The sequence below is a fragment of the Dermacentor silvarum genome, chromosome 7 (assembly GCF_013339745.2).
Source record: "Dermacentor silvarum isolate Dsil-2018 chromosome 7, BIME_Dsil_1.4, whole genome shotgun sequence".
NCBI classification, from domain to species: Eukaryota; Metazoa; Arthropoda; class Arachnida; order Ixodida; family Ixodidae; genus Dermacentor; species Dermacentor silvarum.
In genome coordinates this window covers 53,437,078-53,461,424 of record NC_051160.1, presented here as the reverse complement: position 1 = coordinate 53,461,424, position 24,347 = coordinate 53,437,078, and the positions used below count along the sequence as shown (strand labels likewise).

General features: G+C 43.3%; 1 protein-coding gene across 1 annotated transcript in view; it reads left to right on the top strand.

The window, feature by feature from the left end:
• The window catches only part of LOC119458028 (medium-chain acyl-CoA ligase ACSF2, mitochondrial-like), a 29,324-nt gene extending 5,227 nt beyond the window's left edge, over positions 1 to 24,097 (top strand). Inside the window, exons 3-16 of the mRNA XM_037719818.2 lie at positions 2,461 to 2,589; positions 5,148 to 5,201; positions 7,628 to 7,746; positions 9,062 to 9,109; positions 11,192 to 11,297; positions 11,383 to 11,475; positions 13,661 to 13,809; positions 16,185 to 16,276; positions 17,408 to 17,481; positions 18,745 to 18,852; positions 21,157 to 21,308; positions 21,774 to 21,915; positions 23,015 to 23,125; positions 23,922 to 24,097. Coding sequence (XP_037575746.1) covers positions 2,461 to 2,589; positions 5,148 to 5,201; positions 7,628 to 7,746; positions 9,062 to 9,109; positions 11,192 to 11,297; positions 11,383 to 11,475; positions 13,661 to 13,809; positions 16,185 to 16,276; positions 17,408 to 17,481; positions 18,745 to 18,852; positions 21,157 to 21,308; positions 21,774 to 21,915; positions 23,015 to 23,125; positions 23,922 to 24,047 — 1,503 coding nt within the window. The 3' untranslated portion in view covers positions 24,048 to 24,097. The remainder of the gene's footprint in view (positions 1 to 2,460; positions 2,590 to 5,147; positions 5,202 to 7,627; positions 7,747 to 9,061; positions 9,110 to 11,191; positions 11,298 to 11,382; positions 11,476 to 13,660; positions 13,810 to 16,184; positions 16,277 to 17,407; positions 17,482 to 18,744; positions 18,853 to 21,156; positions 21,309 to 21,773; positions 21,916 to 23,014; positions 23,126 to 23,921) is intronic.
• Positions 24,098 to 24,347: the final 250 nt, after the last annotated feature.

Genomic DNA, 24,347 nt, shown 5'->3' with positions numbered 1-24,347 from the left:
AAAGAGACGCTAGAGGCAAATACTATTAAATAAACCTGAAGGGATCAATTAGGTTTCCAGGCTGCCCAAAGCATCAATTTTACTGAGATCAGAGCCTTTGTAAGTGAGATAATTATTTAAACATATAACAGGGGCTGGGATAATGTAACTGATTCCATTCCAATTCTTTTCCTTTTCACGCTTTGTCAGGGGTCCGAAGAATGCTCCGCCTACATTATCACCAGGATCGGCCAGTCGTCATGAGCGGCTGATGATAAGAAAGGTATAGAATCAAGCAAAAAGGAAGCATTACTACGTTATACTGGCCTGAAATTGACACTGCCACTTTGAAAGTATGGTGCCAGCTCCCATTACCTAACATCCCGCATTTATAACCGGCAAACTGCCACTAGTAACAAAAAAAAGTTAATAACATTAACGTGAAAGCATTGGCTAGTTATTCATATTCAGGCGGGAACAGCGTTAAGGACACGGACGTTTCGTTTTCTATGTGCCTTCACTTTTGTCCGTGTCGTTGGTGCTGCTCCTGCCTGATTATGTTAATGACATCGCATATCATCTTAGAAGAAGTGTAGTTTGTCCACTTGTGTAAAAATTCTATTCAATATAACTCGCTTATTCTGCTACTTCACTCTGATGTGTCAGTGCCATCTGCATGAGTCTGGCGCTTATCTGTGTGAGACACTGTCTCATAGAAGGCAGTAACACCCAGCAGAGCATGGCCTCGGAGATTAAAGGCACAGTTACGTAAGTGACTGCATTTATCTCAAACAATTTAAATTGCGTAAAAGTAGCACAGCCTGTTCATTCACGATTTTATCTGCAACTAGTAAGTCACCTCTTGGCATAAAACAACTGTTTCCAGGTTTTAGACAGGTTTCAGACACAGTACTAACGATCATGCCTTAATGCGCTTGACATCATTACAATGGAAAAGTCAGCTTAGAAAGGATGCCTGAAGATAATAGCTGTCCTAAGATAATAACTCAGCGGCAGCTTAGCTGCAAGCAGTTGCAGCCAAGAAAGAAGATCTCACCATTTTTGAGTGTATGTGCGAATAAGCTTTGTTTCCTCCTCGACTTTTGACCTTGGGCATCCTTGAAATTCTTGAATTGGCCTTACATTTTAAGTCCACGGTTCTGTACGAACTCTGGAAATGTAATATCATTTCTAGGGGGGTCGATTCAGTGTTTGCCTCTAGTGTCCCTTCAACCTTTTATGTGCTTCAATCTATAAGTTGATAAAGGAAAAAAAAGTATTGCCAGAGTGAAGGGAAAAGTGAAGCCTGCGTATTGGGGTTAGCCTTTTCTATCTCTTGCTAATGAAAAGCTTCGGTGTGGCATTATCATTTCTTGTTGTAATGGCTGCCCTGAACACCCACCAGGTTCACATGCTTTAGCTGTCCGTGGCAGCTAGGTGCTCTGGCAGGTGCTTGCATGGTCAAGATTGCCTAGTTTGTAAGTAGTTAGGGCAGTGTTTGTACGAGAGAACAGTGTCACAAAATATTCTATTTCTGAGCATTGATGTTTCTATTCGCTTTTTAAGAAGTGTAAAGAAATTAAAAATAAAAAAGCCCTTGCAAAAACGTGCCAATGATTCAGTTGAACACATAGAGCATGGCCAAGTGAAAAGTTTGTATCATAATGGTGAAGTTTATTCCCCCCCCCCCCCTAAATTTTTTTTACACACTAACGAACATGGGCTTACCTGCACACAACGGGTTTCACTGCATGCATGTTCTGTTGTTTTATTTTTTTATGTAGACGTTTCAACAAAACACACTGTATAGCAAGATCGCTCTAACTAGAATAAGCTTTGCTTTCCAAATCTCTACACCTTCTTTTCTTTTCACCATGACTCGAAGCATTCACATATCAAGGAGGCCACTTTAAAATAGTTGGTTGGCGACACAACAACAAAACAAAAAATGTTCACGAATTTACTCTGAACTGAACTGAACTTGTGGTGGTACCTTTTGTAATGCGCGAAGAATATTCTAACATACTCACATTGAAGGATAAAAGAGGAAAAAAAAATTGCCCTGTCTGGTGTCATTTAAAACAAGCGCAGAGCAATGGACGAGGTCAAATTGTGTTGGCTCTGGACAGGTTGGGCTTGTCCATCTTCTTTGTGAGTACGTGCTTGACAATCTGAGCTCGTCTTCTGTACCGAACGAGTTAATGAGAATGGCAATTGGAGCATGATTCGCAGAAGCCTCTTGAAATTTCAGCGCCTGTTCCCTGTGCTTTCTGTCATTTGTGTGTTTCACTGTGCTGCATTCATCGTGCAGTGTATGTCAACCAACTTTCCCAATTATCAGCTTTGCTGCGGATAGAACGTTGGAAACCAAAGCATTTTGGATTGGTTAGCCCAGCTGTGCACCGCTCGTGTCTTTTCTGCTTATCCAAGAGGCTTAGCTTAGTTCAGGTATTGTTCATTGAGTGGACCCCGCCTTTACAGGTGGACCGTCTGGCCCAAGGCCTTTTGTCTGCAGGATTGACCAAGGGCGACCCCTTGATGATTTGGTCACCGAGCACCTTTAATTGGACTCTTGTGGCCGGTGCAGCAGCCAAAGCCGGTGTACTTTCGGTGAGTGTTAGTGATTAGCAGGAATGGCATGCTCCAATGATATGTCAAAGCCTAACTCATGTTACCGGTATGATGTACAAGCTGATATGCACTGTGAGTGTATCTCTGTAAGTGTGAGGTGTGCCATCTGTTGCAAGTGTAAGGAGGAAACGGGCCCTTGTAATGTGCATAGTGTTACATGTTAGTGTGACTTGCTGCACTAGCCGAAACACTAGCCAACCCTAGCTGAAATGGAAAAAGAAAGAGAAGAATGGAACTGTCTATTCTGTCAACTCGTGTTCAGGATGGCAGCAGGTATTATAAATGCCGATTCAGCGTGACGGCTACAATCACTTCAGGTGTGCACGAGTCGCTGTGCAGCATGAAGTAATTGCGAAATGCCAGCTTGAATGTTTCATGTTTGCTTGCCTTGTGTGTCATGGAAACCCACAGTCATTGCTTTGGGCTGCTCGTAACAGCTGGAGCCTTCTGCTTTTGGGGTGTTGTAGTCTATATTAGACAACTATGAGGACATGTTTCTGTATAGTATTTGCCAATTTTCAGTACTACTGATATATCTTCTGTATGCGATTGCACAATAAATATGAGTGCCGAATTTAGTCTGCACCTGGTGTATAGTCCACCGGCACGACTTTGGTCTATTGTAAGTGGGCCTGCATCCAAGCCACCCACCAGACTACACTTAGTGGATTTATAATCAACTAGTAAATCTATATTGAACTTTACTGAAGAAAGCTACCTGTGTATGTATATCTAAGATACGCCAACCATTCTATTCTGTAGGATGAGCTGTTAAATCTAAAAGAAAGTTTTTTTTTTTCACATATAATTTGCATGCAGCATATAATCTGCAAGTAAAGAATTTGTAGTTGGGCTATAATAAATCCTGGCTAAACCATTTTTTAGAAGATTTAATAGAAGTTGCTCTCAAACTTAATTGTTATGTGCAGACAAATTGAAGCACTGAAAACCAGCCACTTCTGGTACTACCGCTGATATCAGTTGGATATGTTGCTCGTGCAGAACAAAGATCATTGCTGAGTTAATTTCAATGTATGCATTAGCCTTCAAAAAGGTTGTAGGTGCGCTTGCACCTCTTTTCTTTTTTTTTTAATCGGGCTTGAATTAAGGGACCTTGGTTTTGACAGCTTCAATAGTTCTCTTTGGCTGTGAACAAAAATGATCTCACAAATTTAAGTTACATGTATAGTCCGCCCCCGAAATAGTGCACACAGCTTATATATATATAGGAGGAGGAGGAGGAGGAGGAGGAACAAACTTCTATTTAAACCAGCAGTTTAGTTGGCTGGGCCTAGGCCTCCCACGTGGGGACATCGAGGTCCTGCCTCTTCGCCGCCTCGCAGGCTTGCAGGGTAGCCCAGAGTTGGTCGTCGAGTTGGGTGTATATATATATATAAACTTTATTTCATTGTAAAATATATTAAGGAGCGGTGGTCGGAGCCCCACTGGTCTCTGCCGCCTGGCTGACCTGGCTAATTAAGGACTTTTGTCCTGCCAAGTCGGAACGGGCGAGCTGTGCCTCCCACTGCTTCATTGTGATATTATTAGTTGGCCTATGAGGGTGCTTAGTACACTCCCAGGTTACATGTATTAGTGTAGGTATGCCATCGCACTAAGGGCACGTGGCCCTATAGTGGGTGGGATACATGGCGTTTAGCAGTTTTAGATGGGGGAATACCCCGGTCTGTATTTTGCGCCAATCGGCGGCCTCTTCCCCGCTAAGTTGTGGGTGAGGCGGTGGGTATTTTCTGCGGACTCCGCGCTGATGAGCAAGGATGTCTTTGACATTTAAATTGATGGGATTTTGTGAGGGATAGTGTGAGGGGTTGGGGTTCGAAGAGGACGCCATCGCTCGGTTAGTAGACGCTCGAGCTAACGTGTTAGCCTGTTCGTTTCCCTGTACCCCCGCATGTCCCGGGCACCAGAGTAAGCGATGGCGGTGGTTGAACGATTTGGGGACAGCATAAAAGTTCAACTTTCACAGATGTAAAATATACAGTGTACAATATGGTGCTGTAGAGTTACGTTCATACACTTTCCAGGGGTCTCGGTACAAACAAACATAGGAGCCAGGAAAACATAGAAGTAAGCAAGCCAAGAGTCCGTGAGCTTTTAACCAGGAGTACGTAAATGCAAATTAGCAACCACAAGAGCACATTAACCGTAAATGCTTCATGCTTCAAATTTAGCAACAAGTTTCTCTGGTAGTTCAGAATAATACAGCAGTTTCCAGAAAATAGGAACGCTGGGTGACAGTCTGCCTTGTTGGTCCAATTTTTGTAGTTGAAAATGTTTTTTTTTTTTTTTAAACAGGAAACTGGCTCTGATTAAGTAGTGCATTGGTTGCCCAAACAAGGGAGTAAAAATCTAGCTTTTAATATGTTGCTTCTCTATTCAATATTGAGCTGCGTGCACTGTGCTCAGTGAGGAATGAAAATCTATGTACCACAAAAGAAAGAAAAAAGAAGTAAAAATAAAGAAAAAAAAAACACATTGCACGAAATGGTACAAGTGCTCTACTTGGTTTTTGTTTTCAGGCAAGCACTCACTTTGGCCTGACACCTCCGGAATTCGAGAAGTGCCTGACAACCGTAAGTGTCGTGGTTTCATCAAACAGTGGGCACCTTTGGTGCAGCTTGAAATTAAGAGGGTTAAATCATTTAATATGGTATGGCACGATAATTAAACAGACAATTGGGGTACCGTCTGTGTGTACCTGTTATGCAGCTTCTGATTTTGTCACAAATCTGGCTTTCTAAGTACAGGGGTCAAAGTGATACAGAAGTGGAGTGGGCACAATAGATTACGTAAGCTACACAGAAATGACTTCTGTCTTAAAAGTTTAATAAGGAAAAAAAAATTCCATAGAGACTAGAAAGGCAAGATTACATATGGAAAAAAAGTGTTTAAACAGAGGAAGCTTAAAAAAAAAAGTAAATTTGGAACATCAGCATCATGGACCAGAAAGAAGGGTGGAAATGCTAGAGGTTTTACAGAAGTGTATTAATTGAAGGGAAATTGAAAACAACCTAACAACATGTAGTGTAGCACAGCTCATGATGTCATAACACGGTAATGAAACATAAGTTCATTCGGTGATACTACAACAATCAGAAGCAATTAAGAAAAAAGAAACTCAAGGTACTGAAAGGCTGTCATCCATATGACTAGCAGGTGCTCACATGAATGACGGGCATCTGTTGCAAGAGTTTCAGTGCTTAATTAACGCTAAGATAATAAAATAAAAAGAACAAGAGAACAGGAGTGTACACATGTGGCACACATCAGGTCTCACACCTGCAGCTGTTCTATGTTGATTTTGCGCAACCTTCAGCAATTAGTATTGTTCAAAGCTTTTTGTGGTCAGGTAGCTGTGTTCAGCATGAAAGTGAAATGATTTCAGTTGTCATCGGTGTCTGCAAGCTCTGTTTGAGACATGCAGCGTCTCTTGTAATCAGGCGAGTAGTGTGCATTGCACTGCTGAAGAAAGTTGCAGATCATTGCATTCATGCATTGATGTTGTTGACTGTGACATCAGCGGGATGCTTTTCTTTTTCTTTTGCCCACAGGCTTACCAATTACACTGAGTGAAGTGCATTCTCTGCTGCAGTATCAAACGTAATAAACCTTATATTTCTAGCCAACAAATTATCCTGGTCTGAGCAGTTATTTCTCGGTAACCTAAAAAATGCATCATCTCACAAGCTGTGTGGCGTAGAGAAAAAAATAAAAAAATCCTATAGTGTAATTAATGTTGACTTGCACTGATATCCTTATTTGTATATTGTGCCACTGGCTGGCAGTTTTCGTTCGGTTCGTTTATACTATAATTTATTATTTTACAATTTTTCAGTTACTGTATAAGGGCACTGTCATTTTCTGCTACTATCTTATGACACAGTTAGCTCTGCCACTATGCTTCCACTATGCTGGGCTGATTTTCTCATAGTGTTCTCCTCAAAAATGACTAGAGGGAACGCTGGCACTGTGGTCATTCAGCTACCATGACAATGATTGGCATAGTACGTGGATTTGTCTAATTTTGGTGCTTGTGGCTTCAGATGTTTCTTATGGCTTTGTTTACTGCACTTTATCTTCCTAAATTTCCGAGCATTCATAGTGTTCTAAGCACAGCAAGTCTATGCGAGCAAGTATAATCAATGCGATTTGTTGCATTTATAATGCAATAAATTTTGTTGGAAATGATCAGTTTGCAAAGTCACGCAGCCGTTTGAAGCCAGCAACAAGAAGTTTAGGCAAATCCATGTTCTAATCGTCGTGCCCATGCTGACAGAACCGCCATGCTGGCAACTTCCCCAGATGCTAGCACTACAGTTCCTTCTAGTAATTTTTTGTAGGAAACTGAACGCCTTTTCTGAAGCAGTTTAACTTTGAGACCTCCTTATATATAACATACCCAATGAAGCTTGTAGCATTTGAGTGTAGCATGAGCTACAACACAAAAGCGTGTAACAAAGCAGTTGCCCATTGTAGCTCATACTGAGCGCGATAGGTACTATTTCATAAATGTTGAATGTGAGAGAGAAAAGTATGTGCGGAGTTGAACGTACAGAAATGATCTTCACTTACAGTACATGTGATTATGTTTGATTGATAGGATTTAATGTAGTAGCAAAGCAAGACAACACAAGAGATGCAATAAGGCAGGGCTTTGGACAAATTATGACCACTTCAGGTTCTTTAATGTGCTTGAAGCTCACTGCATGAGCATTTCTGCATTGCATCCCCATTGGAATCCTGCTGCAGAGGCAGGAAATTGCACCCACAACCTCCTGCTTGGCAGCAGAAGCCATAGCCACCATGCCATAAGCATCTTGTTATTTCAATATTCTCTCATTGTCGTGTCCTAATTCCAAGGGATGAGCTTGGTACAGGACAGTAGCATCTTGATTTGTAGTATATTATTAATGTTGTTTGTATCGAGCCAGTTCAAGAGGGAATGAATGGTGTTCAGCCTCACCTTTGAATACCTTACAAGAAGTGTGCTTTATGGCAGGTCAACTTCAAAGGTATCTACATTCCACGACCGTTCAAGAGCTTCAACTACTACGAGATGCTCTGCTCCTTGATACCTGAATTGAAGGACTCCCCGCCAGGGCAGTTGAAGTCGAAAAAGTGAGAATGCTTTTTGTTTTTTTCAAGGGACACTTTCCTTGACTTTTTGCCCTGCTTTGCAAGTGCTGGCTGCTGTATTGCCAGTTAGACATGAGCTGTTACCTACTACCTCACTACACACTAGGCCGCTACCCACTAGTCTTGCCACCATGTGTTGCTAGGCCCTCATAGATGGCAGTGCGCATGCCGTACATTTTTTTCAGGGAGCAATGAGCAACAAGGAATGCGGTGAACATTGCGTCCAGAAATGCAGAACGGAGCAGTGCTGGTAAATATTTGGCAAAGGATGGCTTGGAAGCCTGAAACGGGGCAGCATTGATATGCTATAGTGAAATGGCAGTGAAACTAGATCGTGCCATTTACAGGTGCGAGCACTTTGTGAAACACTTAGCAGTGGACGAGTTTGGTTTGATGTGTAGACTGGTTTCTGTTGGGCCAACGCCAAGCTGTGGTCAGATGTTATCTGTGGTGTCGGAATGCTACAAATTTATGTTGAGCTAGGCACATCTGGGCGAAAACGTGTTTATCTTCATTATGTGCTGTACACTTGCAAATTATTAACAGGAACAGTGTTCGTTGAACAACAGCTGTGTTCCTTGCAAAACCGAAGAAAGCTTCGCTTAATACGATTGCCACAATGCGTGTGGTCTGCATATTTTTGTTGCTGCTTTACACCTGCATGCAACTATTTGTAATTTGAATGTGCACCTGGAGGGGAAGCCTTGCCTGGGGTGAGTTTTCAATGCTTCCCATTTGAGCAAATATTTACCCAAGTTTTGAAGCTTCAGGCACGACAACTCTCAGTGCAACTACTTAACAGTGACAGCTAATTACTTGGCTAATTAATGGCAGGATGATGAAAGGTTAATCAGAGAGAGGCACATGGCAGGCTTAACCTTTCTGGTGGACACGCAGGGCACTGCAAGTCATGGAAAGAGTCCATAAAAAGATTTCATGAAAAGAGTTTGTAGAGCTAATCCTTCTGTTGTGCAAATCATAAAACCTGTAATAATTCCCTAAAATGTAGAACAGCATTAATTTCTTACCCTATCCACCAGGTTTCCTTTATTTGAAATGGTTCAGGGCTGATGCTTTTGAAGCAAAATAAATTGTGCATGGCCTTGAGCACCACAAACAAATAATAACTGTTGGTTTAAGCAGAACCAAGTGCGCAGCATTCGACCAGCAATAGTGGATAGCAAGCAAATGGGTGCACTGTTGCAGCATTTCTAAGAGCCTTTTTCTGAATGAAAGTTCAGCTTTAAGCAGAAGTGTCGCACCTCTTTCTAACTTTTCTTCTTCTTTATTTCCTTAGGTATCCATCTCTGAAGACTGTCATCATCGACAGTGACCAGAGCGTGCCGTGAGTACCTTGCATCAGTTGTTACTGCTTTCCTGAAACGTTTGCCGTAAAGACACAAGCTATGGTCTAATTTGATGCCCTGTTACAGTTTAATGTCGCCATAATGAAGTTGCATCTGACACAGAAGTGCTTCCGTTATATCTGGTTTTCATTATAAGCATGTATTCCTTACATGCTGATTTGGCGAGAAAAACATTTAAATTTACTTTGTTATGTTAGATAATTTGGTACATATATCCATAAAAAATTATTACGTGCCTGACACAGGGATTGAACCTCCGTCCCCCGGCACAGCAGCACAGTGCTCTAACCGTTAGGCCAAAATCACTTTTATTTTTTTTTCTTACATGGTATTTATTTCAGGCATGCATGACTCCTGTGGGAAACAAACAGATAAACGAGCTAAGAAGCCTCTTCTAGTTGCACGGCGACGAAGACGCATGCACGGAGCACCATAGAGTTCCTCTTCATTCTTGAAATGTGCTGCTCAGGTTGCGGTCAATCTTCACAAGAAACACTAAAATGGTGGTAAGGATAACCACGTTACCAACACAGAATTAGGCCAGAATCACACTTACCCACAACAGGGGATTGACCAAGAAGCTAGTGGTACATATTGTGCCAACGCCAACCAGCTTTGAGACGATCGCCGTGTGTGGTTGATGATGATTTCCATACTACGGCACATTCCCACAATGGAGGATTGGCCAAGAAGTGGACGGTAATTTAAAATACCTAAGAAATAATTGCAAAATGCAAGGTAATATAAGAGTTGTCATATTGCACAGCACGGGTGCGCAAGAGCACATGTGCGCTTCCTTTTTGCCAAAGATGCAGCACGCAAGTAGAGCAGCGCGACCTCTCCCCGTGGCAGATAACGCAGGCTTCCGAGAACAAGGGTGACATGGCGCCTTGGCAATGCCATCTCCCCTCATGCAACACCTGGTGCGCCAGTGTGGCAGCAGGGGTTCTCTTCTGTCCGCTCTGCTCTGTCGAGGCTCGCACGTGATGTGGCGTCGCAGCCAATGGGAATTTAGGTGCTGTTTCGCTGCTACAGACGCCACATTTTTCACTCAATGGGCCATTTGATGCTTTCGCATCAATAAGTTGCACGCAGTTGGTCATTGCTGTGAGAATACCATGCACCATGTCTGGACGAAGCCAACGCGTTCTCCTTGCAATGACGCCTTCCATGATTCTGGTATTCGTGCATGCGAGTACATCTGTACAATGCTGAAGCTATGCTAGGTGCATGTCAGGTTGCGCCAAGATGACATGGCGAAATGTTGTGACATGGTCGTCTTGCTTATGCAAACTTAGTTAATGTCTCTAGGGATTCCCTATGTGCTTCAGTATGCTCAGTGGCTGTTATGAATCTGTAGTGAACTGAGAACAGGAATTTATACTTTTATTATTGCGATAGCAATTATATGGACATTCTAGGCAAATTCCTGCCGTCGTCATTGCCGCACGGGTGTATGTGGGAGTGAAAGCATGCGACGGGGAGCCAGCAATCGCGGCTTGCGCACACAAGGGTGGGAAGCGGGAAGGAAGCGCGCATTCTTCAAGTCACGTACAATGCTCCGGTAGGAGGGGCCGCGCTTCACTGTGGCCGCGTGCTCCTGCCGGCATGGAAGGCTCCAGGGGGAGGGGTTCTGCGCCGCGAGCGCCCGCCCGCGCAGCTGTATCTTGAAAGGCATCTGTGGCGGGGGCGGAGTCCGCCCTCCCTTTGTTTTCGGGGCTAAGATCGCGTTGATATGAGCGCTAGCACGAAGCTCAATTCGCTCACTGCTGCTGCTGCACTGACTCACTCCAGCGTTCTCACAGCAAGTTTCCGCGGTCATCGAGTGAGATGCGTTCATGTTTGCTCGTGCGCGCGTAACATGGTTGTTAATTTAGTTAGTGTGCCTATGTTAACAAGTTTATACGAACGATACAACTACTATCCTTACTTTGTATAGCTGTCCACTAATTTGCTATCGCAATTGATGCTTTGCCTTTCGGGCAAAACTGCTACTTTTTTCCCCACTGCTTCGATTGAAGTTGAGCACATGCCTGCGTGTGTGCACATTGATGCTGCAGTGGCTGCGTTTCCCTGCAAGATATGATGCAAGGAGGAGAAGCTGACCTGCAGGCAGCGCAGAAAAATGTGACCGCTGGTGATCCATTCACTATAGTGTTCACTTCTGTGAGTCTGTAGCATGTGCATGCATGGCCTCATGCATGATGGCTGTTCTGAACCATCTCGTATGTGTAACCTACTTATTTTACAGGGCACGACCGGAGTGCCCAAGGCTGCCGTGCTGAGCCACAGCAATTTCATCAACAATGTCCTCATGTACGACCAGAGGGCAAAGCTCACACAGGTCAGTCACAACAGTGCTTGCCTTCTGCTGCGGTTTGTGGCAACTCTGGTCGGCATGTGAGATCTCCTAAAGAAGTACTGACACATATTTCCATTGTTGCAGAAACTCACCGTACACTTCTCGCATGTATGATGGCGACACTTAGCGTATGAAGTTTGGGAAACATAATGTGTTTTAATTTGTTGAAAAAGTAATCTCAAAATGCTGGTCCTGATGTCATTGACATGGCCCGCCCAGCTCCATTTTTTTCTCTTAATGTCAATTAGAATATTGGATATCCCCATTTGCTCTCTGATTCACACTACTCTCTTCGTGTTTCTTGACGTTACGCCTAACATTTCTCGTTACATTGCTTTTTGCATAGTCCTAAACTTATTCTCGAGTTTCTTTGTTGACCTCGCAAGTTTCTGCCCCATTTGTTGGCACCGGTAGAATGCAATGATTGTGCAGTTTCTTTTCCAACGACAGTGGTAAGCTCCCAGTCAGGATTTGGTAATGCCTGCTGTATGCGCTCCAACCCATCTTTATTTCCTGTGAATTTCTTTCTCGTGATCAGGGTCCCCTGTGAGTAGTTGGCCTAGATAAACATACTCTTGCACAGATTCTAGGGGCTGACTGCCAACCACGAATTCTTGTCCTCTTGCCAGGCTATTAAACATTACCAGTGCAGGGTCACCAACCAGAAATACTGTGAAAGGATTACCTTTGTCTTCTGCGTATTAATCTTCAAACCAACTTTTACACTTTGTCGGCTAAGGTCTTCAATCATTTGTTGAAATCATCTCCAGTGTTACTGAACAGGACAGTGTTATCTGCAAACCATAGGTTGCTGAGATATTCGCCATATTGAACCTCACTCCCATTATGGAGGTCATTCAGTGTGGTTAAGTGTGCCAAAAAATAGCAGGCTTCACATATTGTGCTTACAAACTGCATGTTTTTGCATTTATTCTTTATGAAACCCATCAGAATGGCTCTTAACGCTGAGGGTGCTGCAATTTCACTAAAGACATTTGATTGGTGGGTGATTGGTTATCGTGTTAACCGCATGACCTGCCTTAAAATAAATGAGGTGTGTCGCAAAATTTAATTCTTTAGCAAGCGTTGAATACTAGAAAAGCATCAGGTTTAATGTAGACCCATTTGCATTTTCGTGCTAGGAAAATTAAGTTACGTGTGTTTTTTGAACCGTGCTGCATTTGTAACCTTACAATCTGCATGTGAATGCATAATTTGAGCTGTCATCATTCGTTGTTTTGCATGTTAGTGTAGTAAAAGCGCTTGCAAGCCCTGCTGGCAGTCATCATTCATTCCTCACCTGCACGGGCAGTAGACAAATGTGAAACATTTTGGTAGATTCATTCCGTCATGTTTTCCTCTATTATATATATAGTGTTGCAGATCAGTTCTGCAGAAGTCCCCAAGGTGGATGAAGGTTCATAAAAGGGGGACATTATCATCCACCCGCCTATAGCATAAAGCTACAAAGGAAGCCCATATGGGTTTCTCTTTCTAAGAAACCTGCATGGGTTTCCCTTGTAGTAAACTTGCAGTAAGATTTAGCTGATATCTTGCAAACTTTGTCTCAGTTTCGTGACATGCTCGAAAAAAAAAAGCTGGCAACACTGCATGGGTGTCGTTGGGTTTCAAAAGCAGCCACCACAGAAGGCAGATGACATTGTACTCGCAGGCAAAGGTGTATGACACCTTCATCCCTGGTTTGTACATCTTGTATGTTGGACAATCGAGGTCCTTCTCTGGTGGGCTGGTGGCTAAAATTTTCCAACTTCTTATGGTCATGTATTCAGGGAGCACTTGTCTCCTTTCATTAGCTCTCATTGGTTCAAACGTGAGAGCATGGCAAGATTTTACAACCTGGCAGGGTCAGGCAGCATCTAAAACAACATGCTATGTTCAAGCAATGCTGCTTGCCTGGGTTTAGGAGGGTGGCAGATTGGGCTTGTTAGTAATGCGTTCTTGCAGAGGTGTATCGTATAAAGCAGGGAAGAGGATGCGACGTTTGTCTGTTGTTTTGTTACCTGCTTCACGCTGTACAACTTCTGCCTGGGCTTGTTTTCAGACATGTACTTGTTGCGATCGGTTCCATGTGGCCCCTCGAAATATAAGCTGAACCTCTGATGTAGAAAGAATGGTGCTGTCCTGTTGGGCATACCCGCCACTGCAGGACACTGTGATGTGCAACCCACTGCCCTTCTTCCACGTGTACGGCCTGAGTGTCGTGCTGGCTCGTCCACTTGTGCTGGGTGTCAAGGCTGTTGTGCCAGCACCTGCATATGATGCTGCTGCTGTCCTGAAGGCCATCCAAGAACACAGGTGAAGCAGAGTTTTTCTGAAATGTCTTTACAAAACAGATAAGCGGATGCTCACATAGGTGTCTATTTAGCTGCTTAGACATACAGTTGTTTTCAAGTGCACACGCAGCCAGTTAACCAGTAAGGCGTTTCACCAAGGGCAACGATGCTGGATCAAATACTTGGTCATGGGCCCCGTTAGGTTTTTGTACGTGGGTGCTTGATTGCACGCATGTGCTTGTGGTGGCAAAATCAATTATTTGGACAGCTGTGCGCTTGTTTGGAGGCTTAATCACAAACTCACTGGGTTGAATAGTAGCAAGTGCAAGCAACGAGAGAACTCCCTCTGGCCTTTGTGGCATTGCCTGCTACGTACGGAATGCAGCGTAGGTTGCCGTATCTCGGGAAATCCTCTCGGCCTTCTGTCAGGTATGCCACAGTCGGACTCCTTGGGAGTTGTACAAAATTTTGTGTGGCCCAGTGCATGACAAGTTTGATGCCCTGCCTGTTGTGGTGGCTGAGTGGCTATGGCAATCTACTGCTGAGCGCAAGGTTGCGCTCTATGATTCTCGGTCACAGCGACCGTATTGTGGTGGAGAAAGAAGGCAAAAACAGTGATTTACTGTACTTCCCGCGCACATTGAAGTACCACATGTGGTCAAAGTTATTTTTGTTTCCCCATGACATCTCTCGCAATCCCCTGTGTTGCGTTGGGAAATTAATATCGATGAAGTTTGAGGCACCCCAGTCTGCACACTTTCCAAAGATCCACCACTCTTACAAACCACCCGGGCTCCATTTGCCTGCGAGAGAGGAGCCTGTTAGACTTTGCTCTTGTTTTTGACAAAGGTAACTGTATGTGCACGAATATAATGTAAGCTGTTCTGTGCACGTGTGAACAACTGACCAAAAGATATTAAGCGTTCAGAAACCACGGACTCGGAAGGGATAAGACTAGCACAAGTGAAAAGATGGTGGTTGTCTTATCTCTTCTGTATCTGGTTTCTGTGTGCTAAGTTTGGTCAAGGACTATTAACTAGCTCGATCTCTCACATTGTTAACAACTGTTGAGAAAGCATCTTGCACTGCATTTGAAGCTACGCTCCGAATATAATGGGAGGTTTTCCCTAATTATGTGCTTCATGACTCAACCACAAGGCAAATCAGCTTTGCGGGAAAGCTACAGCATGAATACAATGAAGCATGTGCAGTACTGAGCCAGTGTCTTCAAGGACGTGACAGTTCAAAGCGAGCGGGAGTGGTTGGGGTATCCACTCCAGTGTGGGCACATCCACGTCAACACAGCCGGAATTATATATTTGGCTGGTCGTGTTCGAGTGCTCTAGAGCGCTCTGGCGGCGCGTGCTAGATTCATCTGGTCAAAATCGAGTGCTCGGAACACATTCGGCTGGCTCTTTCAGAGCACCGTGCTACAGCTCGGGAGCGCTCAGAAGCGTTCTTACCTTCGACCTGGACGCATGACCGAGATCTGGCAGAATTCTGGTCATGCGACTCCTGCAACTTCTGTTGTTGCCGTGGCATCTGCCACGATGGTGCCATGGCGCCTGCGCGCCTTGTTTGTTTACAACAGAAAACACGCTGATGTGTTTGCTGTACTGGCCTCCCGATTGCTCTGGCAAGCAGCTGTGCATTCAACTTGGTCACGCTTTCTCTGGCTCCAATCAAGAGCGGGCGTCACGTTGTTGCAGTTTGAGTCGGAGCGCGATGGGGACCAGTCGAATGTACCCTACGAGTATGCCCACCTGGCCCCTCAATGCACTGTATCACAGTCCTGGTAGAGCATTCCAGTGCAGTGAAGTGGTGATTGCCGTGGTCCCGCATGGGCGCCAGCTCGTGTGAATAGTGGGCTGTGTGGGTGTGCATCACATGTCACGCTGTGCAAAAACGTTCTAGTATCTTAAACCCATCGCTGTGGTTGCATTAGACATCCTCAATTCCTGGTGTAATTGTAATAATTTCTTTTTCTTGTCTTCTAGGTAAACTACTGTTTTCTCTCATGTTATATATTCAAAGCCACGTTAACTACGTTTGTGCAAACGCGGTGGGTGCTCTTGTCGCAATTTTGAAGCAGAGCTGCTGCATGCCCTGCCCTTGTCCTTCGATGCAAATAAAATAAATCGGAGCACGCCATTCAGCGTTTTCTTGGTGCAGTTTGTGTTACCTGGTGATACTGAAAAAATAGAATGAGACATCTTCGTGGCAAATAAGATTACTTGTTTCCATGGGGCTTGCTGATTTACTTTCTTTAGTTTCCCACTTATCTTTGTTTGACTGATGTAATGCCACTCCTTAGTTCGTAAAATTCTGTTTCTTCTGCTTAAATGTCAATTGTTTCATGAGCTTCTGCAACAATATGCCGAATTATTTTTTTTCCAGATGCACTGAGCTATGTGGTTCGCCTACCATGTTTTTGGACATCATCAACTCTCCTTTGAGGAAACAGTTTGACATCCCATCTCTCCAGCGAGGTCAGCATAACTGGACACTAGGAAATTAAGCCATCAAATAACACTTGTGCATGATAACATCAGCCATCCTTTTTTTTTTCTTTTTGTAGTTGAGGATTTGTCTTGCACAAAAAAAAGTTAGTGGCGGGGTTCATGCTGAATCGCAGTAATTACAGGAACTGACTAAGCCAAAAGGGTGAAGGGTGAAAAATCAACCCTTTGTAAACCTTACAGGTTTCTGATACATTGTGAGCAAGATAAGCATAATTCATTGGATTACTTTGCATATTTTTGTTTTAGTTTATTGCACTAGCTGTTGCCATTTCCTATGGCTCATAAATTGTTCAAGAAAATTACATACTGTCTTGTCATGGCAACAATAAAATAAATCAGCTGTAAAGTTCTTTGTATATCTCGAATGTTCAGTTGTAGGTGTTGCTTCGGCAAATTTATCAACTGTGGTGCAAAAAATTTGTTAGTGGTTACTGGTGCTATTGTAAAGACTCTGTGCGATCTATCGGTAGCTAGCAGACTTCTTTTTTTTTGTGATTTTTTTTAATCTCGGAGCTTCATTTACATCAATATTTTTTTCTGGTTTTTACAACTTCCGAGTTAATGGGGTTGTTGTCATGGCAGCAATAAAATAAATCGGATATGAAGTTCTAGACTTGTCTCAAGCATTCAGTCGTAGGTGCTGCTACGACAAATTTATCAACTGTGGTGCATACTGTGTGTTTAATTAGAGGTAGTAGTTAGGTTTGAAGAGTAGTTTCAGAAGGTTGCTGAGCTTTCTTGTAAAATGTGATGATATGGGAGTTCAATTCATTGTCCCATTAGATGTGACTTTGCCATCAACATGTGCCATTTGGTTTACTGTGCTTACTTAGTTGCTTTACTTAGCTCACTATGTCCCAAGTGGGATCATGAATGGTGTCAAAGGCGTGACTTCATTGCTGTTCCTGAGTGCATGATAAAAACCAGAGATGACTGCACGTTTCTTGCTCTTGTGAGAGTCCAGAGTAACTTCACTCTAGAAGCATTGGATTCTGTCTGACACATCTATCAAGGCTTAATTATTCTGGCACCTTGGGTTACTGACCTATCATTTCAGTTATTTCGTGAGCTCGTGTTCACTGGGGTGAACTCTTGCAGGGGAATCCGGTGGAACTGTCGTCACCCCTGCGATACGTAGCCTGGTCCGGGAAAAGCTCAATGTGAACTTGAGGGTGAGTACGGAAAGTCCTCCTTGTGACGAATGGACACTTGCTCTTGGTGTCGTGTTTGTGTGTAGACTACAAAGTTATTGTGTTGCATGATCACAGCAGTCTGACTTACAGTTGAGCAAGTTTGTCTGAGAATGCCTGTCCGTAAACACAAATGATGATATCTTGGTGGCAGAGAAATAGCCACACTATTCAGTGATCTTTGCACTTCTACAGCAGACTGTATGCATGACCCAAACTGTGTGTGTGTAGTGTGTAACCACTATTTCACTGAGAATACATCAATGAGCATCCCCATTTCTGGTAACAGCTCCTCAAGTAAGCGTAACTTCTGTGCCTTCAAAAAATTTCTATTTCGGTGGAAGTGATCTACACATGTTTGGAAACATGCCACATATGCTACAACTACTGTGCTTCTTCCCTAATGTACCTTCTAGTCAGTGAATTGCTAATGTTTCATCATACTTAAAGGAAAAAGTAAAAGCAACTAAATGCCAGCATCAGTCCATCAAGCTTCCTATGAAGGTATTGAAAACTTAATGTATGATCACATGAGCAGGTTTTAAACAGCTTTGCATGTGGAATTCACGAAGAAATGTTGTAGGATGAGAGGCCTGAAAAGTACTAAAGAAATTGTTCTTTTTTTCAAGATGGTTAAGCTTGCATTCCTGGAGTGTTTATTTATTACACTAAAGCTTTTGAGTGAATTGCCTGCACAATGCTTGTAAGTTTTCAGGTATGAGCTTCACAATGCAGTGCACCTCTAAGTTTCACTTTATCTTGTTAGCAAAAATATTGGTGTTTTGTTTTACATAGTCTGCGTCTGTCGGCTCAAGCTGCCAGAAGCATGTATGTATTGTGCATTACGGTTAAATGTGCTACTAACAATACCAGTTGGTAATTGGTGCTGTGCATGAGGACACAAGTTTGATTCTAGGTCTTTGCAGTTATGTCCTGATAGAAGCTGAATGCACAAGTTTCTGTATATACTTAGATATGCGTGCATGTTGAAAGTGCCCACATAGCCAAAACGAATCTAGAACCCCACTACTACACCATTCTTCATAATCCAGGTGTTGCTCTTGGATGTTGTGGTCAATCAACGAACCATTTAGTAAAGAGAGATACTGCCACAAAGTGCATTACTCTGATGCCTTGGACACAACATGCACTTGTTGAAGCGATGAAAAGTTGGCTATCGTTACCCCATCCTACTGCAATCTGAAATGCTGGGCTTGTTTGAACACTCCTGCGACTGTCATTCAGGTGGGCTATGGCACGTCTGAGCTGACCACGGCGGCCATAGTGACGAGCAACGATGACCCCGATGACAAGCAGCTAAACACTGTCGGTCGACCACTAGCCGGCCTGGAGGTGAGGTTCTCTCCTTTGTACCCAAATATAGTAGGTGCCAGCCACATGTATCTCGCTGACAAAAACAGAAACTGTGAGGTGCCTAGCAGTGATGGAAAGGTGCCTTCTATAATGATTTTTTGAGTGGTCTGCTTAGATAAAGCATACATGCAGCAGTTACGGATACCTGGTGTTGACTTGCGCTGTGCTTGCCTTTTAATCTCGCTGCACAGTCACTGAGTGCAGATGTTCATTCTTTTCCAGCTTCTCCTTTGTGCTTCCGCTCATGCTCATGGTGCACATCGTTGCCTCTTCTGCTTCGTCTGTCTGCATGTCAGTACGTTCCTCTCTGCATTGTTAATCGGCTGGGAACAGTTGTCCGCTGAACTCTGGGTTGAAGCTGTGTGCTGTCCCTCTTTGCCTTGAAACTCTTTCCCCTCACACACCTGCCTACTCTCCCAAATTTCCTGTAATGTGTGAATTATTTGGGCTTGTTATAGGACCTTACGAATGTCGTGTCAAGTTCTACGGTAAAAGAAAAAAAATGCTCCGCCTGCAAAAACGTTTCGCTCGTTAAACCCCGAACCTTCTGGTGGGTGTCTTGTGATGGCGAAACGATGCAAGAAAGGTACTTTCTTTGAGCAAGTTTATACCAAGTTCCCGATGCAGGCAGTAGCATCAAATTTGCTGAAAAAGTTACCACTGTGATTTAAACACAATGTGTTTGTGAGTATTTGCTGTGCCAAGTTTGTTGCTGCTTGTGGGCTGCATCTAGAAGTAAATCATCTTTGATGAAGTGTGTATGTATAGTATCCCTGAAAAGATGTGTTCAGGGCAGGCCTTTAGAAAAATGTGTGCCGTTTCTTCCTACCCCTCTGTGTCATGTCCGTGGAATTTCACGAATTTTGCGTGTATTTGCGGGCTTTCTTCACGCTTGGAAAAACACTTTTACATAGCATGTATTGAGCAGCAGAAAGCTGTATCTGGAGTTTTTCATGTTGCTCTACAATTTTGCGTGGGAGTTTTGTGTACTTCACAGATTCTGAGAGCGGTGACATCTGTGCATGCTTGTTGGAGGGCACAGCAAGCAATTCTGCCAGATGTTTCCTTTTAAGCAATTTTTTTTAAATTGCCTGTCGAAGGTAGCGCTATTCTAACCCTTGAACAGGACTGCTTGAAAAGGAGGACATTATTGCATAGTAAATCGAAATGCATGATTGAATAATTAAAGAAAATGTAGTTTTTAACTAATTATTTGACATCCTATGTTGCAATTTATATATTGCAGCCAGTAAGCTTTCAAGGCATATCCACTTGGACTCATTTCTGAGGATGGCAGTAATTTCAATATATGTGCCATCAAAGTTGAGGCAAAAATACACTGTTCCATTTACTTTTTAAACAAGATGCATTGAAGCACTGGAACGCCAATGTATTTTGTTCCACACTTTGGGAATGAGTATCTTGAAACTGGTGTCATCCTGAGAATCGGTTACAAGTGGATATGCCTAGCGAACTCACTGGCTACAATTTCTAAATTGCAATGTCCCCTGTAAAGCAATTAGTTAGAAATGCAGTGAAATTTTGTTACTCAGTCGTCGTGCATTTTAGATTTTTTGTGCAAGTTATGCCCGCCTCTTCGAGCAATCCATTTCAAGTACTACTAGAATTGCGCTATTTGCCACAGATGATGTTTTAAAATTCTGTATAGCCTAAAAAAAGACCTTATACAGCAGATGAACATGGCGTTGTGCGCATAGTGAAAAAGAGGTTCTTGAGAAGATGTCCGCTGTTGTAGGGGTGTTGGAAGTAATTGGAAAGTAACTGCTGTCCCACTAAATGATTTCATAGCTGGAGAAATCACTAAAGTTTGCTGATTCCTTTCAATTTGGTCTTTTGAGGAGAAATTTTGACAATCTGACATTATTAGATCATCCAATAATCTACTTTTGAGCATCATGTTGTGAGCACTTCAGGAAGAGTAATGGTGAACGTCATCATCCTCGTGGCTTCAAGGGCACCACAAAGTAGTGATTGCATTAATGATTACAGTGATGGTTGGCTCTCGGGGATGACAGATTGTCAGAAAATGAAGTTATAATTAACTTATCGATGCCTTAGTTACAGGAAAGAGTGCAGTGTAAATTTGTCTTCCTGCATCTGACATGCAGTCGGACACCAGCTTCAAGCATGTCAAGATAAAACAAAAATGACGCACTCTGTGAAGTTGATGCCGTTTTGTTAGCAAGTGGAGTAACCTTTGGATTGAAACAACATATTTTTAAATTTGGGAAAAACCAGTAGCAACTCTGCGTTTCTGTCCAGGTGAAAATTGTTGACCCCAACACGGGCGCAGAGCTGCCGGTGGGCACACCAGGAGAAGTCTGGGGTCGTGGTCCAAATGTCTTCCTCGGCTACTACAATGATGAACAAAAGACCAAGGAGGTCATGACACCCGATGGCTTTTACAAGACGGGGTAAAGACAAATTGTAATGTAGTACTCTAGTGTTCTAGAACATCAGTTCTGTTAATTGGCTGATGGGATGTATGAGGGTGCTTCTGTGCATTGCACATTTGATTGGGTGGTTCACTGGTCTATTTCACGCGCCTAGAGTAGTTGAGGAATTGTATTTCTCAAGGAATTGTATTCTAGCAAACAGTCCTCCATACATTCCACACTGTGAGGAATTGCACATTTGTTGGACAATTGTTAAAAACCTGCGAGTACACAATTTATTTTTCTCTTTGCTGGAACACCTTCACTCTTAGCCTAAACTCTTAACTCTCAGCTCTTAGAACTCTCAGCTTAGAGACCTGGTATGCCTGGCGTTGCAGAATTAAGGAATGCCATACAAAGAACCACTTCTGGAGTGGCCTGACCATTTCTTGCATTAACTGTGTGGTGTTGCCTATTTGCTCTCTTTCCTGTCGAACTGTGCAGCGATGTTGGAGTAATGGACGACGATGGATTTGTGACCATCATTAGCCGCCTCAAGGATGTGGTGAATCGCGGTGGTGAGAAGGTGTACCCAACCGAAGTGGAGGAGCTGTTTCACACTCATCCAGCTGTCCAGGAGTGTCATGTGAGCAGTAACACTGCGGTGGGGGCTAGTTTGTGAAACATCGGGGCCAGGTGCACTGCTTGGAGGCATAACAAGGGACAGGTTAGGTGCGATAAGACAGATTAGGTGAAGCGCGAACTTGCAACTGATTTATTTCCGTAAAAGCAGGTATGAGTTCGTGCTTCACTTTGTCAGTCTTCTTGTCGCTCCTAAACCTGTCCCTTATTATACCTGTAAGCAGTGCATCCAGCCATGAAGCAGGTTCTTTTTGGCTGTGGCAAACCCGCGCGTGCTTTTACACAGAAAATGCGCAAATGTGGGTTGTGACAGAAAATTTTTGTAATGTGATGGCATTTCTGTCAGTGGTTAGTTCAGGTGCTTGTAATCTAACAATGGATGACAAAGAATATACTGACACCTTTCTCATCATAGAGTTTCTCACTATAACACCTAGAGGGTAAACTGGCGCCACCGTCTATACGAGTTTCTGAAAGGGCGCCGTGCCCTCATGGGAATGATGGGATATGTGTCTGCGAGGCTTGTGTTGGCTGGTGTTGAACGAGGCTTCGTCTAAAACGTGGATATGGATACACAAATAATGCGTTGTTAAAGTAAAATCTACTTAAAAGGCTTTCATTCACTCATATTACATCTCTCAATAAAGTTTACTCACCTACAATGCAGAATAAAGCGAAGAAAAGCAAGAACAGACGATAAGTCTGTTCTTGCTTGCCAAAGCGAGCCAGAATCTTGTCGTCTGCCCTCCAACTTTAGCGACCAGCTGATACTTTTTACGTTTCATATAATTGTGCATCCAATAGTAAGTCCTCAAAATTAAACAAAACATGTTTTTGTGTAATAAAAAAGCTAAAACAGTTTTTTACGTGCTGTTTTAGCAGGAAATGAATCATTGTGACAGACTAGCCAGGCGCGTCTTCAAGGCTTTCTGGCTCTCCAAGAACGATGCCAATCCGATTCCACAATATACCGGCATTCCCATGCATACCACAGCGCAGCAGCGCCACATTTCCCTCTAGGTTTTATAGTGTGAAACTCTATGTTTCTAATAGCTGACTTGCATTGATGAAGCATTTTCTTTTTCTCGAATTGGTACAATTAGATCATTAGTGTGCCGGACGGACGGCTAGGTGAGGAGGTGTGTGCCTGGATTGTACTCAAGCCTGATGCCAAGGTCACAGATGGAGAACTCAAGGAGCATTGCAAGGGCAAGGTGTGTTCAAAACAAGATCTCCACATAGGAGGGTACTGACTATCAAAGTTTAAAGAACCTCTGACATGGCATTCTTTACTTTTCGCATTTTTCCCTTTAAATGAAGGTTCTCGACATCAAAACCCTAGAAAACATACTTGTGAGCCTCGGAGAGCTCTAAATAATTTATTATAATGGCTTCTCTGCGAACTCGTTTTGGTTTCATTTCCCAAGAAATGTATGTGTTATGACGTGACGCAGAATGTGGTCACATGGGATCAGAGCGTAGTGATGTTTTGGCACTTGCGCCGGCTCGCTTGGTTGTCTGCAATGCTGATACCCCGGGCTACGCAGCGAGTAGCAGCATTGCAGACGACCCAGTGAGATGGAGTGAGTGCCAAAAAAAATCTGCGTTCTGCTCCCTTGTGGCACGGGACAAGAATGACATGAGAGATGTCATCATGGGTTGAACGGCCTAACTGTAGGCACACATCAATTATTGATGAATATAAGTACTATGTAATATGCGCTTTTTGTGAACAAATCCTCAATACAGTCAGGGAACAGTTATTACCATCAAACAACTTATGGCCACAGCAATAGCTCCCAGTGCATCCTCTGGTGCTCGCATAATCAAAAGGACTGGAGGTCTGTGAGAAACGTGTCGTTAGCAGTTTGAGTTGTGGCTCTGTTTGCGTGACCTAATGATGCTTTAGTGCCACTGTGTAGACCATTCCTCGTGCATACATCATATCACGTGACATCACATGAAGGTAACATTCTCACGGCTTTTTTTTTTTTTTTTTCCATTTTTCAGCTGAGTCATTTCAAGATTCCTCGCTACTTTATCTACGATGCCAATGTTCCTAAGACGCCCATCGGAAAACCACAGAAGGCTCGAATGCGACTGTTGGCCTCTGAAAAGCTCGGTCTTGCAAGATGAGCCCAACGAATGTCTGCGATCTGTGCCTTGCAATATATTGTTTTCTAGTATCCGCTACAGTGGGATTTTTATTTAGTATCTGCACAATATGGACAGGATGAAAAGGAGATTGAGGCTACAAAAGCATCTGCAAGTTTTCTTAAGTTATGAAGCTGTTGTTTTGACCTATTGGTTATACAGTGGAACCCCGACCATACGATTTTCTCGGGACCACGCACGAATGTCATAATCCGACCAACAAAAATTATGATTATACACGGCTTCACATGACAGAGTTGCAAAGAACTTCAGTTTAAACTA